At 39.3% G+C, this 20,359-nt stretch overlaps 1 protein-coding gene across 3 annotated transcripts in view; it reads right to left on the reverse strand.

The window, feature by feature from the left end:
- TMTC1 (transmembrane and tetratricopeptide repeat containing 1) overlaps positions 1 to 20,359 on the reverse strand; it is a 260,748-nt gene that overhangs the window by 136,928 nt on the left and 103,461 nt on the right. For all 3 annotated transcript variants that reach the window (XM_029204345.1, XM_029204346.1, XM_029204347.1), the window contains exons 6-7: positions 2,511 to 2,592; positions 1,260 to 1,363 (exon numbers count right to left, since the gene is read on the reverse strand). In XM_029204345.1, the coding sequence (XP_029060178.1) occupies positions 1,260 to 1,363; positions 2,511 to 2,592 (186 nt within the window). The remainder of the gene's footprint in view (positions 1 to 1,259; positions 1,364 to 2,510; positions 2,593 to 20,359) is intronic.

The following is a 20,359-nucleotide window of genomic DNA, read 5'->3' on the forward strand; positions in this document are numbered from 1 at the left end:
AAAGGCAGAAAACACTGAGAACAAAAAAGAAGAACATACAATGAAAAAAGAGTAAAAATTTATCAATTAAAACATATAAAGTAAATGAATGAAATAAAGCAAGCCTGGCTTTATAAAAACAAAATCCAACAATCTCCCATCCCTAAGAGATACAAGTAAGCTGAAATATAAATGTGCTGTTGGTCAAGGTTTCAGATTTATTATGTCTTTGCAAACACAGAAAAGGGAAGGTCACTATTACAAAAATGATATTAGACATTAAAAAGAACATAAAACTATGAAAATTTAAGAACAGTACACCTTAATGTATAAACATTATAGAATAATATATCCTGAAGAAACATTATGAAAACTGTCAAATATAATTATATCTGAAAGTGTCAGAAGTACATCACAGCAGATTGGGTAAGGAATTAAAACCCTCTCAATGAACAAGATCCATTAGTCAACATCACTTCTTGATCCACTATCTTAAATCTCTTAAGGACAAATGGTAAGATATAACTGACTGTATCTTAGCAAAAATTGTTGTTCATTTCTGTTCGCCACTTTCAACTTCCCTGCTGATTTTAACCTTACAAGTAGTTATAATGTCCAGTCAACCTCTACACACCTCTCAGTGCATTGTCCTGTAACATTTGCCATATGAGCCACTCAAAAGCTTTTTTTTTTTTTTTTTTTGGCTGCATTGGGTCTTCGTTGCTGCGCATGGGCTTTCTCTAGTTGCAGCGAGCAGGGGATACTCTTCGTTACAGTGCGTGGGCTTCTTGGTGCAGAGCACGGGCTCTAGGCACGCGGGCTTCAGCAGTTGTGGCACGAGGGCTCAGTAGTTGTGGCTCGCGGGCTCTAGAGTGCAGCCTCAGTAGTTGTGGTGCACGGGCTTAGTTTCTCTGCGGCATGAGGGATCTTCCCGGATCAGGGCTCAAACTCGTGTCCCCTGCATTGGCAGGCAGATTCTTAACCACTGTGCCACCAGGGAAGTCCCTCAATAGATATTTATTATTGATAAGTGCTCAACAAAATGCTTGTTGAGTAAACAAATATATACCAATATGAGAACAATACCAGTAATATTGACAAAACAGCACCATTTGTTGAAAAGAATTCCAAACATCTAAACAGTAGTTTCTTTTCTCCACACGCCCTGAATAGAAGACAACCTTTCTTTCCTTAAAATGCAAAGACAACATATCGCTTAAGATTATTTAAAACAACCTGATAAATACCAAGTAAAGTTAAAAAAATGTATTTCTACTGACCTTGTAAGAATGTAAGGTGAAAATGAAGCTGGATTATCCTGCTCTGAAAAGAGGGGCATAGATCCTCCCATTATCCACAGACGGAAGTACAGAACAACAATCACCTTCAGAGAAAAGAAGATTTGGTAAGAAAATCATTGATTGTCGGGAGTAAGCCCCACCTTTCTGGAGGATACTTTCTGATGCTTTACAAATATTTTGATCTACAAACACTTTTTCTAGTGAGCATTTCTGTAAAATCCTAACATTGAAGGTGAGTAGGAAAGTAGTTGGGTAGAGGGAAGAGTAAACAATGAAGGTGATGATGGAAAGGCAAGCAAATCTTAATAACAGTCATCAGTTTCAAGCACTTATTAGCTGTTATCCACTGTTATCCACGAAAGGCTTTCATCAACCTGAGGCCTCCCAATTTGCCCAGAATCCCACAGCTAGTAAATTGCAAGATCCAGGAGTTGGACTCATGTCATTGGTCTCCAATGCCCAGGTTATTAACCATCCCTCTCACAGAGCCCCACGAAAGTTAACTTAAACTATGATAGATGATACTTCTGTGTCCTGAATAAATACATTTGGAAATGCTCCAACTCTCAAATGCTCTGGAGCAGACCACTCATGCAAGAGTTATTTCAACAACCCCAAGAAATATCTTTTGTGTCTACTCAGTGGAATTTTATCACTGAATGGTGCTATCCTATTGCAAAGGTGCATAAGAAAACCAGAGGCCAGAGACACTTCTGTGGCGATAAATTCTGTTTATAGAAGAATTCACCCACACAGACCTTCTAGATGTCATTCTCATTCCAATAGGACCAATTATGTTGTTTCTGATAAAGTCAGAGGGAAATCTTTGCTTCAATAAAAGGTAAAGATTAATTTTGGGAGGTAGTTAAGCCTGGACTTTTTCCCATGAATATCACTGGCTTACTTCATGAATGCTTTTTATATAAGTGCAGCACTAGATAACTGATACAGCCAGGTTTGTGTTGCAGAGACAACACAGCATCAGCACCTTGAAAACGGCACAAAAAATATTATAGTTAATACTGCTGGTGTCATTGAGTTCACATATCCCTAGAATGCTTCCATACATACATTCCAAGGCTTTGTAACATTTATAGCATGTAAATTCTTTGATCTTAAGATCATATTGTTAGACGCTACTGCTGACTCAAACAATCTGGATCATGTCTCTGAGTCAAATTAAAGTGAAATATTTCTTATCAGATATTTCAAAAGCATATATGTACTTACATAACTTATGACCAAAATGGCCCTTTTTAAGAATGGCCTCATGGTAAGCAAGAAGTTTCTATTGCGGCTTGCTGTCAGATACCTGAAACAGGAAAGAAAAAACACCTTAAATAAGTGTCAGAGTCCATCACAAATAATGTTTTCCTTTCAGTGTGAATAGACTAGCTCAGAAGAAGGCTGGAAAGGATCATAGCTAAGAGCATGGCTTCTGGAACCAGACCACGTGGGTTTCAATCCCCCAGCTCTGCTGCCTACTGTCTGGATAATCTTGGGCAAGTTTTCTAACATCTCTGCACATCTTTCTCACTTATAAAAGAGTGGAAAATAATAGTATCTACTTCACAGGAAATTGTGAAGAATAAGTGAGATAATATATGAAACACAACCTAACTGTAAACTAGTTAGCTATAAATATTACTATCCCATCTAATCCCAAATAACCCAGGTATTCTGGCAACTATGTGATTACACTAGTCACAGGGATGATCTTAAACAAAATAAGATTTAATTTGCCTACTGAATGTAATTTGAGAGGGACAATGTCTTCCACCCACAAACTAGCTCACAAATGTCTTACCCCTAAAAAAAAGGATGCTAAGGTTTTATGAGGTTAAGTAATTTATCCAAGGTAACAAAGTTATTAAGCATTGGTGGTCAAACAGAGCTCACCCATATGCAGTGATAATTTCCTCATCTGCCTATGACCTTTGGAACCAAACTAGGTTACAAGAATGTCACTTCTAGGGGGGCAGCAACTTGTGTGGACCCTGCATCTCCCACAGTTCACCCACTTGTACTCATACACATAGAAGACATGTGATTGGCTGGTTTTAATAAAGACGATGAAAGGGAAGCAAGAGGAGATTGCCAACAAACTTCAGGAAACCCTAAAGTCCTTTTCACCTATAGGCAGATTTCTGTACAAAGTGTAGGGAGAAAAGTCAAACTGAACCACATAATCCAGCAAACATTTCCCACCTCATTCTTGTTTCCCCTGCCCTTTTTCATTTTTTTCTTTTACTTTTTTTAGTCTAATTTTTCCTCAAAGGAATCCTCCCCCAGAAACTCTTAAAATCTGCATTTGAATGTGGTATCTTCACGCAGCAAGGGTGTTCTATAAGGAGAGAGATCCTTTTGAAGACCTGAGTGGGTTAGCTCACAAAGAAACATCTAACTTGACTGCTTACAAAATACATGTGGTTTCTGTTTTGTTACAGCTAAGTGCATCCAAGTGGCACCGTAAGGAGGAGACAGTGTCACTAAGAGGCAAGTCCCGTCCTTCTTCCAAAAAACAGTACACAGAGCCACCTCTTAGCAAGCTCTGGACTGGATCCACCCCCAAGCATTACATTTAAATTCTTTCTTCTCCCTTAGCTCTCAAAAGAGAGCTTGGCAAGGAGTAAGGCCAGGAATACTGTCAGCTCTCAGGACGCAGGTGCATCTTTTCTGTCCTGAAATGGGCTTGAGGGAGTTTACCACTTCCTGAAACTGCACAGGAGATATTGTGTATGTCTGCATCTGTGCATTTCTTTGAGGCAAAGTCCTTGACTTTGATCTCCAGTGTCAGCTAGGTCTGTGATTCCAAAAAGTTAAAGCACTGCTACGTGCATTTTCTCAGCTCCCCCTTTATCACCATCATTTTCAGGCCAACTCAACAAAGACCAGCCCTGGACATTTCTGCTATTCCTTTAAAGGATGTGGATAAGTGGCAGCAGGAAGGGAAAGGGAACGGCAGTGTGGGAAGGAAAAGGGTTGCAACACTTCTGAATGAAAAAGTCCTTCTTGGGTTGGTCTGCTTTTAGAAACTTCATTTCTCAGGTTCCCTCTGTTGCTTGTTTATTTTAACACAGTGGAAAAATTAGAAGTGGTTTCCCTTATATAAAACAAACAACAGGGTTTCAGATGTTAAACTTAGGTAATTCATATTTTGTTTCACTGAAAGCTCACTGTGATGGTTATTTCAGAGTCATTTATAAAGTGTCACTTTGTTTGCAAATTCTTCCTCCTTGAGAAGTTCTATTTCCTCAAAAAGTTCAGTTAAAGGTGTCAGATAAGTTACTCTTTAAATGTAGCATCCCAAAGCAATGAAAGCCTAGAACGACACAGAGAGCAGTGGTTGAAAAAAATGACCTCCTTTCAAGATTTCAATTTCCAGTTGTTGACCAAAATTAAATGAGAAAATAAGACAAAATGATATGGCCCCCCTTTTTTGGTAAGCATGAGGTCAGAGACTGAGGTTACTAGCTCATACACGGAGCAGTCTAAGAGGTGAATTTTCTGCATCTTCTCCTCCTCCCCCTCCTACAATGAAATTGGACAGTAGAATTTTTCCCCCTTAGTCCATGATGTCTGTGAATTAGAAACAAACAACAACAAATAATAACAATAATAATAGCAAATAATATGTGTCAGATACAAATGTAAGTGATGTAAATGTACTAATTTCTTTATAATTTCTTTGTAATTTCAACAATTCCTTGAGGAAAAACATTATAATTCCTCTTTTTCTTTTTCTTTTTTTTTTTTTTTTTTTTTTTGCGGTACGCGGGCCTCTCACTGTTGTGGCCTCTCCCGTTGCGGAGCACAGGCTCTGGACGCGCAGGCTCAGCGGCCATGGCTCACGGGCCCAGCTGCTCTGTGGCATGTGGGATCTTCCCGGACCGGGGCACGAACTCGCGTCCCCTGCATCGGCAGGTGGACTCTCAACCACTGAGCCACCAGGGAAGCCTATAATTCCTTTTTAATAGAGGAGGACACTGAAAAACTAGAAGTAATACTTAACCATATTATCAGATTATCTCAGCTATTCATTTCAATCACAAGTTAATATAGCTGAGCATGACTTATAAACACAAGGATATGCAAATGCCACCACTGCTAATTTTCAACTTCAGTCAAATTCTCCATTGTTTTCCCTGCAAAGCCAGAGAACATGCCAACAACAAAACCAAACCACTGAGGAAACCACTAGAATGGGAAGCAAGGGTCCAGGGTTCTACCCTTGTGCTTCAAACTAATTTGTTGCATAACTTGGTAGAAATCTACAGGAGCTTCATTTCCTTGCTATATCAATGACAGTTAGACTCAGTGGTTTCAGGGTCCCTCTCAGGTTCAAAATATTATGATCCTTGGATGTTCTCACCAACTGATGACATCAAAGACGACAAATAAAGAAAAACATAGAAAAACCTACTGACATTTTAAAAAAGGAATGCCAAGCAATTAGGGTGAAGCAAATACTAGTTGATCCCTCACTTTTAAGTAGACCCTTGAAATTTGCTGTTGCACATGAAAAAAATATTTTAACATTAGCTTGGGGTATCGGCATTACCAAATTCTGCATTTTTAACGATTTCTGATTTTAGGCAAATAAAAGCAAGATCAAGATTATCCAAAATGAATTTCCTAACCTGTGCACCTCACACCCCAAGTTTTCTGACCCCAAATTTTCTAACTACTAACACCCACCTCCTCAGTTGATCATGTTCAAATACTCAGAGCTAATTGGGACTTCTCACTGAAGTTACCCTCCATAGATACTCGGTCCTCAAATGCCATTGAGAGGTCTTAGGTGAGACCAGGACAACCTACCACCCGAAGTTGTAAGCAGCTTTTTTCAGGAAAGAACTCTCTGCAGGAGGTCCCTTTTGTCTTGTCACTTTAGCAAAGCTATATTTTAACTAACCTCTGGCCCAAACCTTTCAAATCTTTTGATCACACAACACTTTGCCTAACCTGTTGGTTCTTTCCTTAGATCAAAGAAATAGAAATGAAGAATAAGTAATGAACAGATGACCAGATCTCTTCCCTAGCTTTCCCCTTCAGTAATCTCATAAACAAACTGTGTGAACAAGATAAGCATCTAAAAAAAGATCACAGGGGGCCCACAGGCCTGTGCACAGTGGGGGATGGCAATGACTCTGACCCCCTATTTCAATGATTAACTGAGATTACTTCCCTTTTTTCCCTTTAAAAGCTTTCAGGGCCACGCAGAACATTCAGAGACGGTTTTGGGACACAAGTCCGCCTTTCCCCCAAATAACCAGCTTTCTGATAAAAGGAATTTTTCTGTCTCTACCAGCGCTTGTCTCTCGTATCCAAGATCTGAATTCGGTAACAAAGTCACCAACCCCATAATCTTTTTTTTTTTATTTAATTTATTTATTTTTATTTTTGGCTGCGTTGGGTCTTCGTTGCTGCGCGCAGGCTTTTCTCTAGTTGCTGCGAGCAGGGGCTACTCTCCGTTGCGGTGCGCGGGCTTCTCATGGGGTGGCTTCTCTTGTTGCAGAGCACGGGTTCTAGGCACTCAGGCTTCAGTAGTTGTGGCTCGCGGGCTCTAGAGTGCAGACTCAGTAGCTATGGTGCACAGGCTTAGTTTCTCTGACACATGTGGGATCTTCCCAGACCAGGGCTAGAACCTGTGTCCCCTGCATTGGCAGGCGGATTCTTAACCACTGCGCCACCAGGGAAGCCTCCAACCCCATAATCTTGAGGGTTAAATGATTGCTTATTATTTTAAGTCACTGAACTTTAACACAGAATTATTGTGTTAATAGCTAATTGATACATACAGCAAGATGATCAATAAATGTTTAGGGACCCTAACAGAATTTTTAAAATATTTATCTGCCCCCACTCACCCTCTTTTATTTATCTGTGTTTTCATTACCCTCCAGTGCTAGACTGGGTACAAAATACGAACTCACTGCTTGGGGTTTGGACAGTGAGCTGAAGGATTCCTGGTGGATTAAATGAGAATACTATATTAGACTATCCAGCCCTTCTCAGAAGCCTGATAATTTTTGCCTTAATAACAGCTCCAGTGGCAAATATCTCAGCTACAAGTTATTACTATTTAATAATACACTAATAAATTGAGACTTCCCTGGTGGTCCAGTGGGTAAGACTCCGTGCTCCCAATGCAGGGGACCCAGGGTTCACTCCCTGGTTGGGGAACTATATCCCACATGCATGCCTCAACTAAGAGTCAACATGCCGCAATGAAGGTTCCACATGCTGCAACTGAGACCTGTCACAGCCAAAATAAATAATTTTTTAAAAATCAATATACTAATAAATTATAGAAAGCTATATACAAAATTCCTTCTAGAACACCTGTCATACTAATTTAATTTCTCCTGCTCTTTCAAGGTAGTAAAGAAAATTAACAAAGAGTCACATACTATGACCAAAAAAAGAAAGAAAGAAAAATAATTTGAATTCAGGGCTTTTTAGAGTAGGAGTTTAGAAATCCTGCTTCTCTTTGAAACAGAGAGAGAAAAGATCTCTCAGTTGACCAAAGCAGCAAAGACATAGCTCACATTAGAAAAGATGAAAAGATTAACAAAAACAACAAAAGAAATGTAAGTGTCTTCGGTTTCTCTCTTTGATTGCACTCTCCTTGAACTCGTAGAGTGCCTCACCTAAATTGCACTAACCAGTGGCATTCTATAGAGGAGCAGAACTACTTTTGATGTCTTCTTTGATATTCAAATGCAGATTCCAAAGGGAAGGAACTGTTTTAAGATAAAATGAATTTCTAAGTTCAATCTACTCAGAAACCCAAAGTGACTTTCAGTACCCCATTCTGTGGCTCTGGTAACATTTCTTCTTGAAAATTTAAACTCAGCTCAGCAGGTTACTTGCAAAGAAATATTTAGATTATCACACATAGAATAGTGGAAATAAAGACAGAGAAGGCACAGGGGGATATGATTTCAGTTCTTTTGACCATTCTGAAAATCAGAGTTAGAAATGGAAGGGATCGAAACAGCTCAGGTAGTTTTACAGGTGAAAAGAAAAAGAGCCCCAAAGTGTTATTTGACTTGCAAAAGGTCACGTTCCTTTAGTGTCAAAGGTGAATGAGTTCAGGCTTCATTAATTTAGTCAGAGGGGCTAATTTATATTCCTGCTGCAATGAATTTAGTCGGAGGCACCAATTCTTATTCTTTCTACATGTAAACCAAAAATTCAGTTTTGGTGATTATCACTCTTGCTTGTCATTAAAGTAGCAGGCTAGTTTCAATTCATTAATAATAGGGGATACTTAATGCATTTAATATATGTCAGTCACTGTGCTAAGTGCTTTACCTTTTAAATCTCATTTAGTTCTCATACCAGCGCTGTGAGTCCATACTTGTCCCCACCTTGTTAATGAGGCTGAAGGAGGTACTCACTCAGGATCTCGAAGCTGGCAAGTGGCAGAGGTGAGACCCAAACCCAAATCCACAGCACCCGCTACTCGATATAGCATAAAAGTAAAACGGAGTTGCTTTATTCAGTACACTTTCAACATGGATTATTTATTAAATGGCATTTCTGCTTGGTAACAACACAGTGACTTCTACTTAATTAAAAATGATAAAGTTCATCTTTATCAGTTAGTACCGATCTACAATAAAACCTATAATAAAAACTTTTCATACCAATGAATGGGCTGAGGCAGTGCACAATTCTTGAGGCGTCTTTTAAGAGGTATCCATTTAAACGTTAATGTATGTAGTGATTGCCGCAGGTCGAAATGCAAACTCCACGTACAGTGGGTTGATTCAGAAATTCTAAATGAGAAGAGATGGCTACAAGGAGAAGGCGAACAGGATTAGGAGGGTGTGACTGCACCGTGATATGCTCAGCCAGCCCCACAGGGAGGAGCTGCAAGCAGAAACGGAGAGGGAGATAAGGATGCCCCAAGAGAGGGACAATGAAGCTGACACCTGAGGAAGAGGAGGGGTGAATTGGGCGAGGAGAAAACGTGAAAAACACATATACGGAGGCCTAGGATTGAGAGTTGGGAAGCAGGATGAGGAAGTGAGAGACGGTCATCTAGCTGCAGGATTTAATAGTGGCAGAAGGCTGAGCGGGGAGGCTGGAGAGGCAGGCTGGGGCCACGTTACCATGGTCCTTCACATCCCACTGTGGAGTCTGGGCTTTGTTCTGACGGTTGTGAGCAGTCAGTGAAGGGCTTGAGGCAGAGATGACCCAATCTGATTTCCAGAAGTGGGGCATCGGCACTGTATGACACTGGTACCGTGTCCACACTGAGGTCCATAACAGAGAGCAAAGGGCCCAAAAGTCCAAAGGGGAACATGGTGGACAGAACTTATTCTCAAAGTTCCTGAGATATCAGATTTAGAAACAGATGGGAGGTTCTAGTCCAAGTAGGTGGAGAGACCTTTTCATAAGGATAAATAAGAAAAGCTTGTGTTGTTACGTCTATTTAGCAGTATGATTTGGGTGTTAAGTTTCTTCTTAACATACTTTAATTTTATGTTAATTGGTCATTAATTTAGTGCATGTATAAAATCTTTATACTAACCAGAATATTTAATTTGCCATAATAGGAACGTATCACAAGAAGATGCATATTACGTATTTGTCTGGCATTTTCTATGTCAAAGGGCTTTTCAATCCAGTCTAACATTTAATCCTCCAAAGATCCACATGAGGTTGCCAGACAGGCAGCACTGGCCTCATCTTGCAGATCCAGGCCTGGTGAGCAGTGAATCCAAACCAGAATTGACTTTTCTGATGCCCGACTGCATGCCTTTTAACTGTCTCGTCTCCAACGATGCTGAAAGACAGCACTTGCTATGGGTTTTCCCTTATGCCCATCAGTCCAAACTTGTACACCAGAGTCTCTAAGAAACCCATGGAAATGAAATCACTGCTACTTGCAATACATATTTGTGCAGATACACAAGTAAACTTTTGCACTAAGAAAGAGATTAAAAACAGACAAACTATCATCACACCTTCTGATTTTATCCCTTTTATTGGGATAAGTGGGCTGAGAAATTCAAGTACAACTAAGCTAGTGAAAAAGAGTATTTGATATTGGATTGTCCTGGTAAACTGAAGAAACACACATTCTGTTAACAATAATAGTAGTGAAAGTTTTTTGTGCCCCTGGCACAGTTCTTACGTGTATAATCCTTAGCACATTCCTATAAGATGTACACTCTTTGTATCTTCCTCTTACAAGGAGAAAACCGAGGCATTAATGGTCAAGTAACTTGTCCCAAGGTCCCACAGGTAGTAAGCCAGAAGAGTCAGAATATAAAACCACCCTGTGCTCTTAACCATCAATGCTCTGCTATCTTTCAATCACTGCCAACTGAATATGTTTTCACCTTCCAGGAAGACGATTAAATTTCAAATACTGCTCTCAGAAGTACAAACGTATCAATAACATGTTCTAAAGGATGTTAATTCAGGATATCAGAAGATACCTGATCAATTCAGGAAATTAACAAAAAGGCCGCTACAACTACATCACTGTGAAAAACAACAAGCTATTCCAACAACAATGTTTAATTTTTTTATTATATAAGTTTCAGGTTACTGCATTATAGTTCAACGTCTATATACACAACAGAGTAATCACCACCACAAGTCTAGTTATCATCCATCACCATACAGTTGACCCCTATCACCCATTTCCCCCACACTCCAACTCCTCCTCCTCTGCTAACTATTCATCTGTTCTCTGTATCTATAAGTTTTTGTTTTTTTGTTTGTTCGTTGTCTTTTTTTTTAAAAAAATTCCACATATGAGTGAAATCATACATTACTTATCTTTCTCTGTCTGATTTATTTCACTTAGCAAAATACCCTCAAGGTCCAAATGGCAGGATTTCATTCTTTTTAATGACTGAGGAGTATTTGATGGATGCTTAGGCTGTTTCCATATTTTGGCTATTTGTAAATAATGGTGCAATGAACAGAGGGGTGCCGAAATCTTTTTGAATTAATATTTTTGTGATATTCAGATAAATATCCAGAAGTGGAATAGGTGGTTCATATAGTATTAATAGTTCTACTTAATTATTTTGAGGAATCTCCATACTGTTTTGTACAGGGGCTGCACCAATTTACAGACCCACCAGTAGTGTACAGCAGTTCCCTTTTTTCCACATCCTCTACATTTGTTATATCTTGTCTTTTTGATATGTCATTCTAACAGGTGTGAGGTGATATCCCATTGTGGTTTTGATTCACATTTCCCTGATAATTAGTGATGTTGAACATTTTTCCATGTGCCTGTTGGTCATCTGTAGTCTTCTTGAGCAAAATGTCAATTCAGATCCTCTGTCTAATTTTTAATTGGGTCGTTTGTTTTCTTGTTGTGTTTTATGAGTTCTTAATATATCTTGGGTATTAACTCCTTATTGGATATATAATTTGCAAATACCTTCTCCCATTCAGTAGGTTGCCTATTTGTTTTTATGATAGCTTCTTTTACTGTGCAAAAGCTTTTCATTTGATGTAGTCCTGTTTGTTTTTTATTTTATTTTTTATCTTGCCTTTGGAATCATATCATAAAACATATCATAATCATAAAAACATTGCTAAGATCAAAGTCAATGTAGTTACTGCCTACATTTTCTTCTGGGAATTTTACGGTTTCAGGTCTTATATTCAAATCTTTAATCCACTTTGACTTAATTTCTGTGCATGGTGTAAGATAATGGTCTGATCTGATTCTTTTGCATCAGTTTTCCCAACACCATTTATCGAAGAGACTGTCCTTTCTTCATTGTATGTTCTTTGCTCTCTGTTGTATAGTAATTGTCCATAGATGAGTGGGTTTATTCCTTGACTCTCAGTTCTGTTCCATTGACCTATGTGTCTGTATTTTGTGCCAGTACCATACTGCTTTGATTACAATAGCTTTGTAGTGTAGCTTGAAATCAGGATGTGTGACACCTCCAGCTTCATTCTTCTTTCTCAAGATTATTTTGGCTGACAGAGGTCTTTTGTGTTTCCATACAAATTTTAGAATTAGTTTTTCTAGTTCTGTGAAATATGCCATTGAAATATTGACAGGGATTGCACCAAATCTGTAGATTGCTTTGGGTAGTACAGACACTTTAACAATATTAATTCTTCCAATCCCTGAACATGAGCTATCTTTCCATTTTTTGTATCTTCTTCAATTTCTTTCATCAGTATTTTACAGTTTTCAGTGTACAGGTCTTGTATCTCCTTGGTTAAATTTATTCCTAAGTATTTAATTCTTTTTGATGCAATTGTAAATAGAATTGTTTTCTTAATTTCTCTTTCTCATAGTTCATTATTAGTATATAAAAAGACCACAAATTTCTGTACATTGATTTTGAATCCTGTAACTTTACTGAATTCATTTATTAGTTCTAACAGTTTTTTGGTGTAGTCTAGGATTTTCTATATATAGTACCATATCATCTGCAAATAGTGACAGATTTACTTCTTCCTTTCCAGATTGGATGCCTTTTGTTTCTTTGTCCTTATATAACTGCTGTGGCTAGGACTTCCAATACTATGCTGAATAAAAGCAGCGAGAGTGGGCATCCTTGTTTTGTTCCTGACCTTAGAGGAAACAGCTTTTCACTGTTGAGTATGATGTTAGCTGTGGATTTGTCATATATGGCCATATATGGTCTTTATTATGTTGAAGAACATTCCCTCTCTACCCACTTTGTTGAAAAATTTTATCATAAATGGATATTGAATTTTGCCAAATGTTTTTTTCTTCAACTAATGAGACAATCATATGATTTTTATCCTTCATTCTGTTAATGTAGTGTATAATGTTGACTGGTTTGCAGGTGTTGAATGATCCTTGCTTCCTTAGAATAAATCCCACTTTATCATGGTGTATGATCCTTTTAATATAGTGTTGGATTTGGTTTGTTAATATTTTGTTGAGGAGTTTTCCATCTATGTTCATCAAGGATATTGGCCTGTAATTTTCTTTTTTTTGTGATGTCATTGTCTGTTTTTGGAATCAGGATAATGCTGCCTCTGTAAAATGCATTTGGAAGGTTTTCCACCTTTTCAATTTTTTGGAAGAATTTGAGAATAGGTATTAAATTTTCTTTAAATGTATTATACAATTTTCCAGTGAAGCTGTCTGGTCCTGGGCTTATGTTTGTTAGAAGCTTTTTGATTACTGTTTCAATCTCCTTGTTAGGTAATGGATCTATTCAGATTTTCTATTTCTTCATGATTCAGTCTAAGAAGACTGTAGTTTCTAGAAATTTATCCATTTTTTTCTACTTTGTCCTATTTGTGTATAATTATTTATAGCAGTCTCTTATGACCCTTTGTATTTCTGTGATATCAGTTGTAACTTCTCTTTCATTTCTGATTTTATTTATTTGAGCCCTCTCTCTTTTTCTTGGTTAGTCTAGCTAATGGCTTGTTGATTTGGTTTATCTTTTCAAAAAATCTTTGTTTTGTTGATCTTTTCTATTTTTTTAAAGTCACTATTTCATTTATTTCCACTCTGATCTTTATTATTTTGTTTCTTATATTAATTTTGGGCTTCATTTGTTCTTCTTTTTCTAGCTCCCTTAGGTGTAAAGTTAGACTGTTTGCTTGGCATTTTTCTTGTTTCTTGAGGTAGGCCTGTATTGCTATGAACTGTCCTCTCAGAACCGCTTTTGCTACAACCCATAGATTTTGATATGCTGAATTTGTTTTCATTTGTCTCTAGGTTTCTCATTTCTCCTTTGATTTCCTTGATGACCTGTTGGTTATTCAGTAGCATGTTGTTTAATCTCTACATTTGTATTTTTTTCTGTTTTTTTCTTGTGATTGATTTCTAATTTCATACCATTGTGGTTGGAGAAGATGCTTGATATGATCTCAATCTTTTTGAATTTATTTAGACATGTTTTGTTACCTAACATGTAATCTCTCTTAGAGAATCTTCCATATGCACTTGATAAGAATCTACTCTGCTGCTTTTGGATGGAATATTCTCTATATATACCTAATTAAGTCAGCGTGGTTTAATGTATCATTTAATTTGATGTTTATTGATTTTCTGTCTGGATGATCTATCCATTAATATAAGTGGAGTGTTAAAGTCCCCTACTACTATTGTATTGCTTTCAATTTCTCCCTTGAGTCTGTTAATATTAGCTTTATATATCATGGTGCCCTTCTGTTGGGTGCATATACATTTATAAACGTTATACCTTCCCATTCAAGGGAGGTCCCCTATGTAGGCTATGTGTCCTCTAGTTGAGATGGGGCCATGGCTGCTGCTGTGGTATGCTGGTGGGTGGGGCTGGCCTCCAAAACAGTTGCAGGGCCTGGCAGGCTATGAGGCTCGGCTGAGGGTGCAGGGGCATGTGGGGCTCTCAGAAAGATGTGTGTACTGGTGCTAACAGGTTAGATGGAGATTTCCAAAATGCCACCTGCCAGTGCCAGAATTAGCAAGGTAGCCTGAGGTCATAAAAATGATCCCCACCATTGTCTCAGTTCCTGGGGAGCATCCCTCCCCAGCAGATGCGTCAAGACTAGTAAGTGGGTCCCCTTCACCTATGCCCCATGCATTTTTTTAATACAGTGTTTTCATACTGGTTTTTGGTTAGAGTGAGTCTACATGTAAGCCCTTTAAAAGCAGGTTTCCATCCCCTGTAGCTCTATGGCTTTCCTGGGTGTCTTCCCCGTTGGCTTTCAAAGCCAGGTGTTTTGGGGCCTCATCTCTCCTGTGCAGAATTACAGGGTTGGGGTGCCTGACGTGGAGCTTGGATCCCTCTCTCCTCAGGGAAAGGATCCATACCTTTATGCTCCTTCGGATTGTGCATTGCTGCAGCTGGGGTGTGGCTTTTTCTTTGACAAGATTGTATCTCTGTTTCTCCTACCCATCTCAATGCTGTCCTTCCACCCTTTATTGTAGAGACTCTGTTCATCAAGTTTTCTGGTCCTTTTCAGAGGGAATTATTCCACATGTAGCTATGGATTTGTTGTGTCCATGAGAGGAGGTGAGTTCAGGATCTTCCAATGCTGCTATCTTAAACCCTCTCCCCAGCAATATTCAATTTAACAAGCAAAATGTTGAATATTAGAAGCAATATATGAAAGGATTAAATGCATACATTTAACATTTAAATAACAGCTAACATTTATTAGGTGCGTAACATAGGCCAGAAATTGTTCTAAGCACATGCATTAACTCTTTAAACACGCACACACCACCACCAACAACAAATAACAACTATGAAGCAGGTGTTATAGCTATTCTCATTTTATAGATGGGGAAACTGAGGCATAAAGAAGTGAATGAACTTGCCTGAAATCATAAAGCCAGTAATTAGAAGAACTGGGGCTTGAACCTATGCACCTGGTTCCCTAGCCCACGTCTCAACGCTACACCAACCTTTCTGTACTTTCTTAACAGCCCCAAGGAGCAGTTCACTTGATAAAAGACTAAAGGAGTTCAGAGAAGGAAGAAATCAACATGGGCTGGAAAAGGAAGGGAGGATGTAGGGAATAGGCGAGACTCGACCTGGGCCTAGAGGGACAAAAGATGGGAGAGCAGGGGAAGCCAGAAGGGGCTAAGAGCAGGGGTGCCCATATTGCTGCACAGGGACTGGAGTAAGCACAGCCTGCCCTGGGCAATGAGGGCTCCCTGCAAACACAGCAAAGGAGCCGCTACTCCTGTACTTGCTGCACTCCTCAGCGTTTCACAGTCAAGTGTCTGAAATCTGAATGCAGAAAAGTTAAATTGAAACTATAAAACCCTGATGGCTTGAACAGCAGTAGAATATACCTAAATATGATTGATGTTGATTCCACCTGCCTTTTGCTCAGCCACATGTGGGCAAAGCCATCTCAACCAGGCAGCTACCTTTCCCCTAAGCTTCCTCACCTGGTGTCACCCTTGTCATTAGGGCTCTTTAAGTACCTGGAGCAGGACCGCCTCTCCCCACAGTCCCAACTCTGACCTGCTCCCTAGGTACCCAGGACATAGACTGGGCCACCACTGCTAATGGGAGAGGCCATCTTGTGTTACAGGTCAGCATCCTTTCTTGGTCTCTCATCCACTGTTGCATCCATGTAGAACAGAGGCCAGGCTGGCCCAGCTAGGTCTCTCTCTATCCCACTTTCATGCTTGTAACCGGGAGAGGAACTTAGGCTGGGGTCTGTGCTACAGATCCAGGAAGCTTAGATTTAGGGCAGGGAGAGGAGAAAGTCTCACTTAAACCTTTACAAAGTCACTTTCTCCAACCCAGCTTTCAATCTAAAGCCTTGCATAGCCTACTCATCACCCTCCCCCCACCCCCGGCATCCTCACGCACACTGTAGCAACTCGTAACAACAGACAGTAAATCCAGAAGCTCCCAAGCACACATGGTTCCATTCATTGAGTTCACGTAGAGGCCAAGGAGGACATTTGGCAGACTGGGCTTCCTGCAGACCATGGCTACTCCTGAAATAAATAACCTCCCTGCAGCATTGCCCTTGCTGTGGTCAAAGGCCTGCAGCAGAGTAAGTGGCCTAAGGAAACACAGCACCATTCCCAGGGACATAAGCAGTGGTTACACAGGAGAAGAGAAACAAACATCCAGAGACATCCCACTTCGCTGGCTCCAACCCCTAAAGCCCTTTATATTTAAGGCAAGGAGGACTGACTGTTGGAGCTGCAAGGACCAGAAAGTGGGGGGTCAGTCATTCCTATATGATTTTGGCAAACATTTTTAAAATTCACTTTTCCTACAAGAATCCTACTTTGGGGGATTCAAGTTTTATTTTCCTTGGAACTCCATTTTTTACATTGAGGGTAATGTACGTTATGACATTTACTAAAAATTCAAAACTTTTAATACTTCAACTCTGGGCAATCTGGTTTTGTTTTTAAATTCCAAAGCTCATGCACACTGAAAGTTCCTGAGGAGACAGCTATAACTAAGATTTCACAGTAAAAACAAGAATCACAGCGGTTCTTAGCACAGAGTACACGTAACATAGAAACAACCATTAGTCATATAATTGTCAGAGTTTTAATGTTTGCATATAATGTCTATTGTTATTGCATAAGTTAGGAATCCATAATAATTGTCTACATTTTTTTCAAATGCATATTTCTTTGGGTTACATAATTTTTAAAACTTTCTTCTAATTTCCTTCTAGACCTAAGGGTTACGTTTTAAACATACTATAAAAAGCCTAAGTAGAAAAGTTGCCAAAGGAACTAGAACTTCCAGTCCCTGTAATATTATTCATATATATATTCACATGTTTATTTATTTAAATTATATATATATATAAATTATATTTATTTATGTTTAAATATAAATTATATTTAAATATATTTATTTATATTTATTTATATTTTGCTTATATGTTCCAAACTAAACGTTTAGAAAATACTGTTACAATATCACAGTTTTCTAAGTTTTAATTATCTCTGTATATGATGCCTTGTTTGCCAGGTGAAATCTCTATGGGTCCCTCATCCTAAGCTCTCAAATTATGCCTCCCTTGGATGCTCCCAGTGGATGCTGGACATGGTGAACCTGGGAGACGAGGCAAGCCCGTTAATCTCCCTTGGTCTCCGGAACCTCAGCCATAAAATGGTCATTAAATTTCTACCTTACAAGGTTGTTGAAAGGATTTCAATGAGGTGAGGTATGTAAGGTGGTCAAAACAGTGCCCAACTCATAAAGGCACCCCAAGTAGCCATCATTATAATAGTGACCACAACCCAGCTGAAAATTCTTAAACCCTATGGCTTATCCTTCATGGCCACAAAACAAAAAAATGTGAAGTTCAGCTAGGATAAGGATGGAAAAAGGGTTTCATCTCTCTCAAGTTCTATCAGCTCCCTCCCTCCTGGAAGGAGAAGGGAAAGAAACAAAATATTTTCCTAGAAGACCAAGCTTTCATTTGGCTTTTGGCATTCTTCTTGTTCATGGGGCTCCTTTAATTCAGCTCGGATACTGAAGTCAGATGCTCAAATGCAGGTTGTTCTTGCATGAGCGAGCTGACTGAGGAGTGGAATTGAGGGGACGAAAAGGGCTGAAATCCAGCTCATGCGCCAATCAACAACCGTGCGCCCCGGTGCTGGCTGCATCTGCCCTGAGGAAGGGGGCCTTTCTCCTAATTCACCCCAAAGAGCAAAAGGTGCCCTGGCCCAAACATCGACCACCCAACATGCCTCGTGCCCACACAGCTTTTTCCCCTTCATATAAATTCCGCTACAGACCAACAGCTGCCCTGATCCATTATTATTTAATACCCACTAGACAGCTTCATTGTCCTAATTACTTCCAGAGCCACTTGTTTAATCTAGTTCCCATTTCCTTTGCAGCCAATTTCATTTTCTCACTGACATACTATCACAGTGTTGCTATGTTTCCAATCACCAAACCATGTGCAAAGTCACTTAATGTTCAATTAAAGAATAGTGCTTCTTTCTGTCTTAACTCAGCTGAGTTTCCTTTGTAGATTCAGCCTAGTGTTTTGCACAGAAGGCATTTAATTCATCAAAATGAAATTTTAAAAATCTTAATCATGTAAGTCTTAACACTCCCTTTACAGACCCCACTGATATCAGGGCCCAATTTCAGACAGCTATTTTAACAAATGCATTTTTTCTGTCCTAAACTAAATTTAAGCCCAACTAAAAGTCCTCTGAAAATTGTCTAGTCTGAAGTTTCCCGAGCCTAGAGATTTCCATACACGAGGCTGGACTGACATCAAGTGTGACCGACCAGTCCAGTCTTCCTAGTACTGAGGAGCTTGCTGGGACATGGGACTTTCAGTGCTCAAGCTGGGAATGTCCTGGGAAAACCAGGAGGAGAAGGTCACCCTGTATGCCATCCTCTAGCAGGTTAGTGGAGTGAAGTAGAATAAAATGCTAAGGAGTAACCATAAATTCTGCAAAATTAGTTTTTTTCTCCCTGCTATAGACACACACACACTCTCTCTTAATCCATGACTTGCTGTTTCTTATGAGTGAGAGTTTAACCAAAAACAAGTGTTTCTCTGCTGGAAGATATCTACTAATTGGTTGAGCTTGTTAATTCTGGAAACATGAGAACTAGAATTTTCTCATCCATATTTTCTAGCTGTCAGACAAATCTTTTCTACTTGGATAAGCCAATATAAGGTATTCTTTACAGTATCATTTTGTTAAAATAACAAAAAGAAGAAGGGAGAGCAGGAAGCAACAAGTGTTTAACAACCACTAAAACTGTACCGAGTCCCCTACATGTGCAATCAATGGAACTGTAACGACTGAATTTACTGGACTATAAAGCTGCCTGGTTGATTGTAGTAGAGGTTGATATTTTAAAGCTAAATTCAAATCAAGCTTACACCAGAAATTAAAAAGAATTTGACAATCTTGGGCTTCCCTGGTGGCGCAGTGGTTGAGAGTCTGCCTGCCGATGCAGGGGACACAGGTTCGTGTCCCGGTCCGGGAAGATCCCACATGCCGTGGAGCGGCTAGGCCCGTGAGCCATGGCCGCTGAGCCTGCGCGTCCGGAGCCTGTGCTCCACAACGGGAGAGGCCACAACAGCGAGAGGCCCGCATACCATAAAAAAACAAAAAACAAAACAAAAAAGTTAAAAATATGTAAAGATAGAATCTTCAAAAGCAGATATGAAAACGAAAGGCTAAAGAGCAGAATTGAAATTGAAATCATTTGGGCTACCTCGGTAATTCTTAAGGAGCTATTACAGTATAATAGTGATGACCCTAATATACTGCTATGGAGTAGTCTCTAGGATATATTACTCAGTGAGAAAAAAGTATAATATGCTACCGCTTATTTAAGATGGGAGGAGGGAGAGTTATTTACTTTAAATTAAAGCTAAACCAAACTGAAAAAGAGAAGGAAAAGGTGAAGATAAAGAAGGAAAAAAGAAGAAAGAGTTACCTACAGATAGAGGGAGCCAACGGAGCAGAGAGGACTGGGATAGACCTCTCTGAGTGACCTTGTTTTGTAGATTTAGAAGCAGTGTTTATATGATTATAAAACAAAATCAAAGCCAAGAAAATAACAAACCCTAAAAATCAAAAGCAGCATGCAACAAATGAGCCGTAACTATACAGACAGGAACTATATCAA

This window comes from Monodon monoceros, unplaced genomic scaffold (assembly GCF_005190385.1).
Source record: "Monodon monoceros isolate NGI ecotype Baffin Bay Population unplaced genomic scaffold, NGI_Narwhal_1 Super_Scaffold_6, whole genome shotgun sequence".
NCBI lineage: Eukaryota > Metazoa > Chordata > Mammalia > Artiodactyla > Monodontidae > Monodon > Monodon monoceros.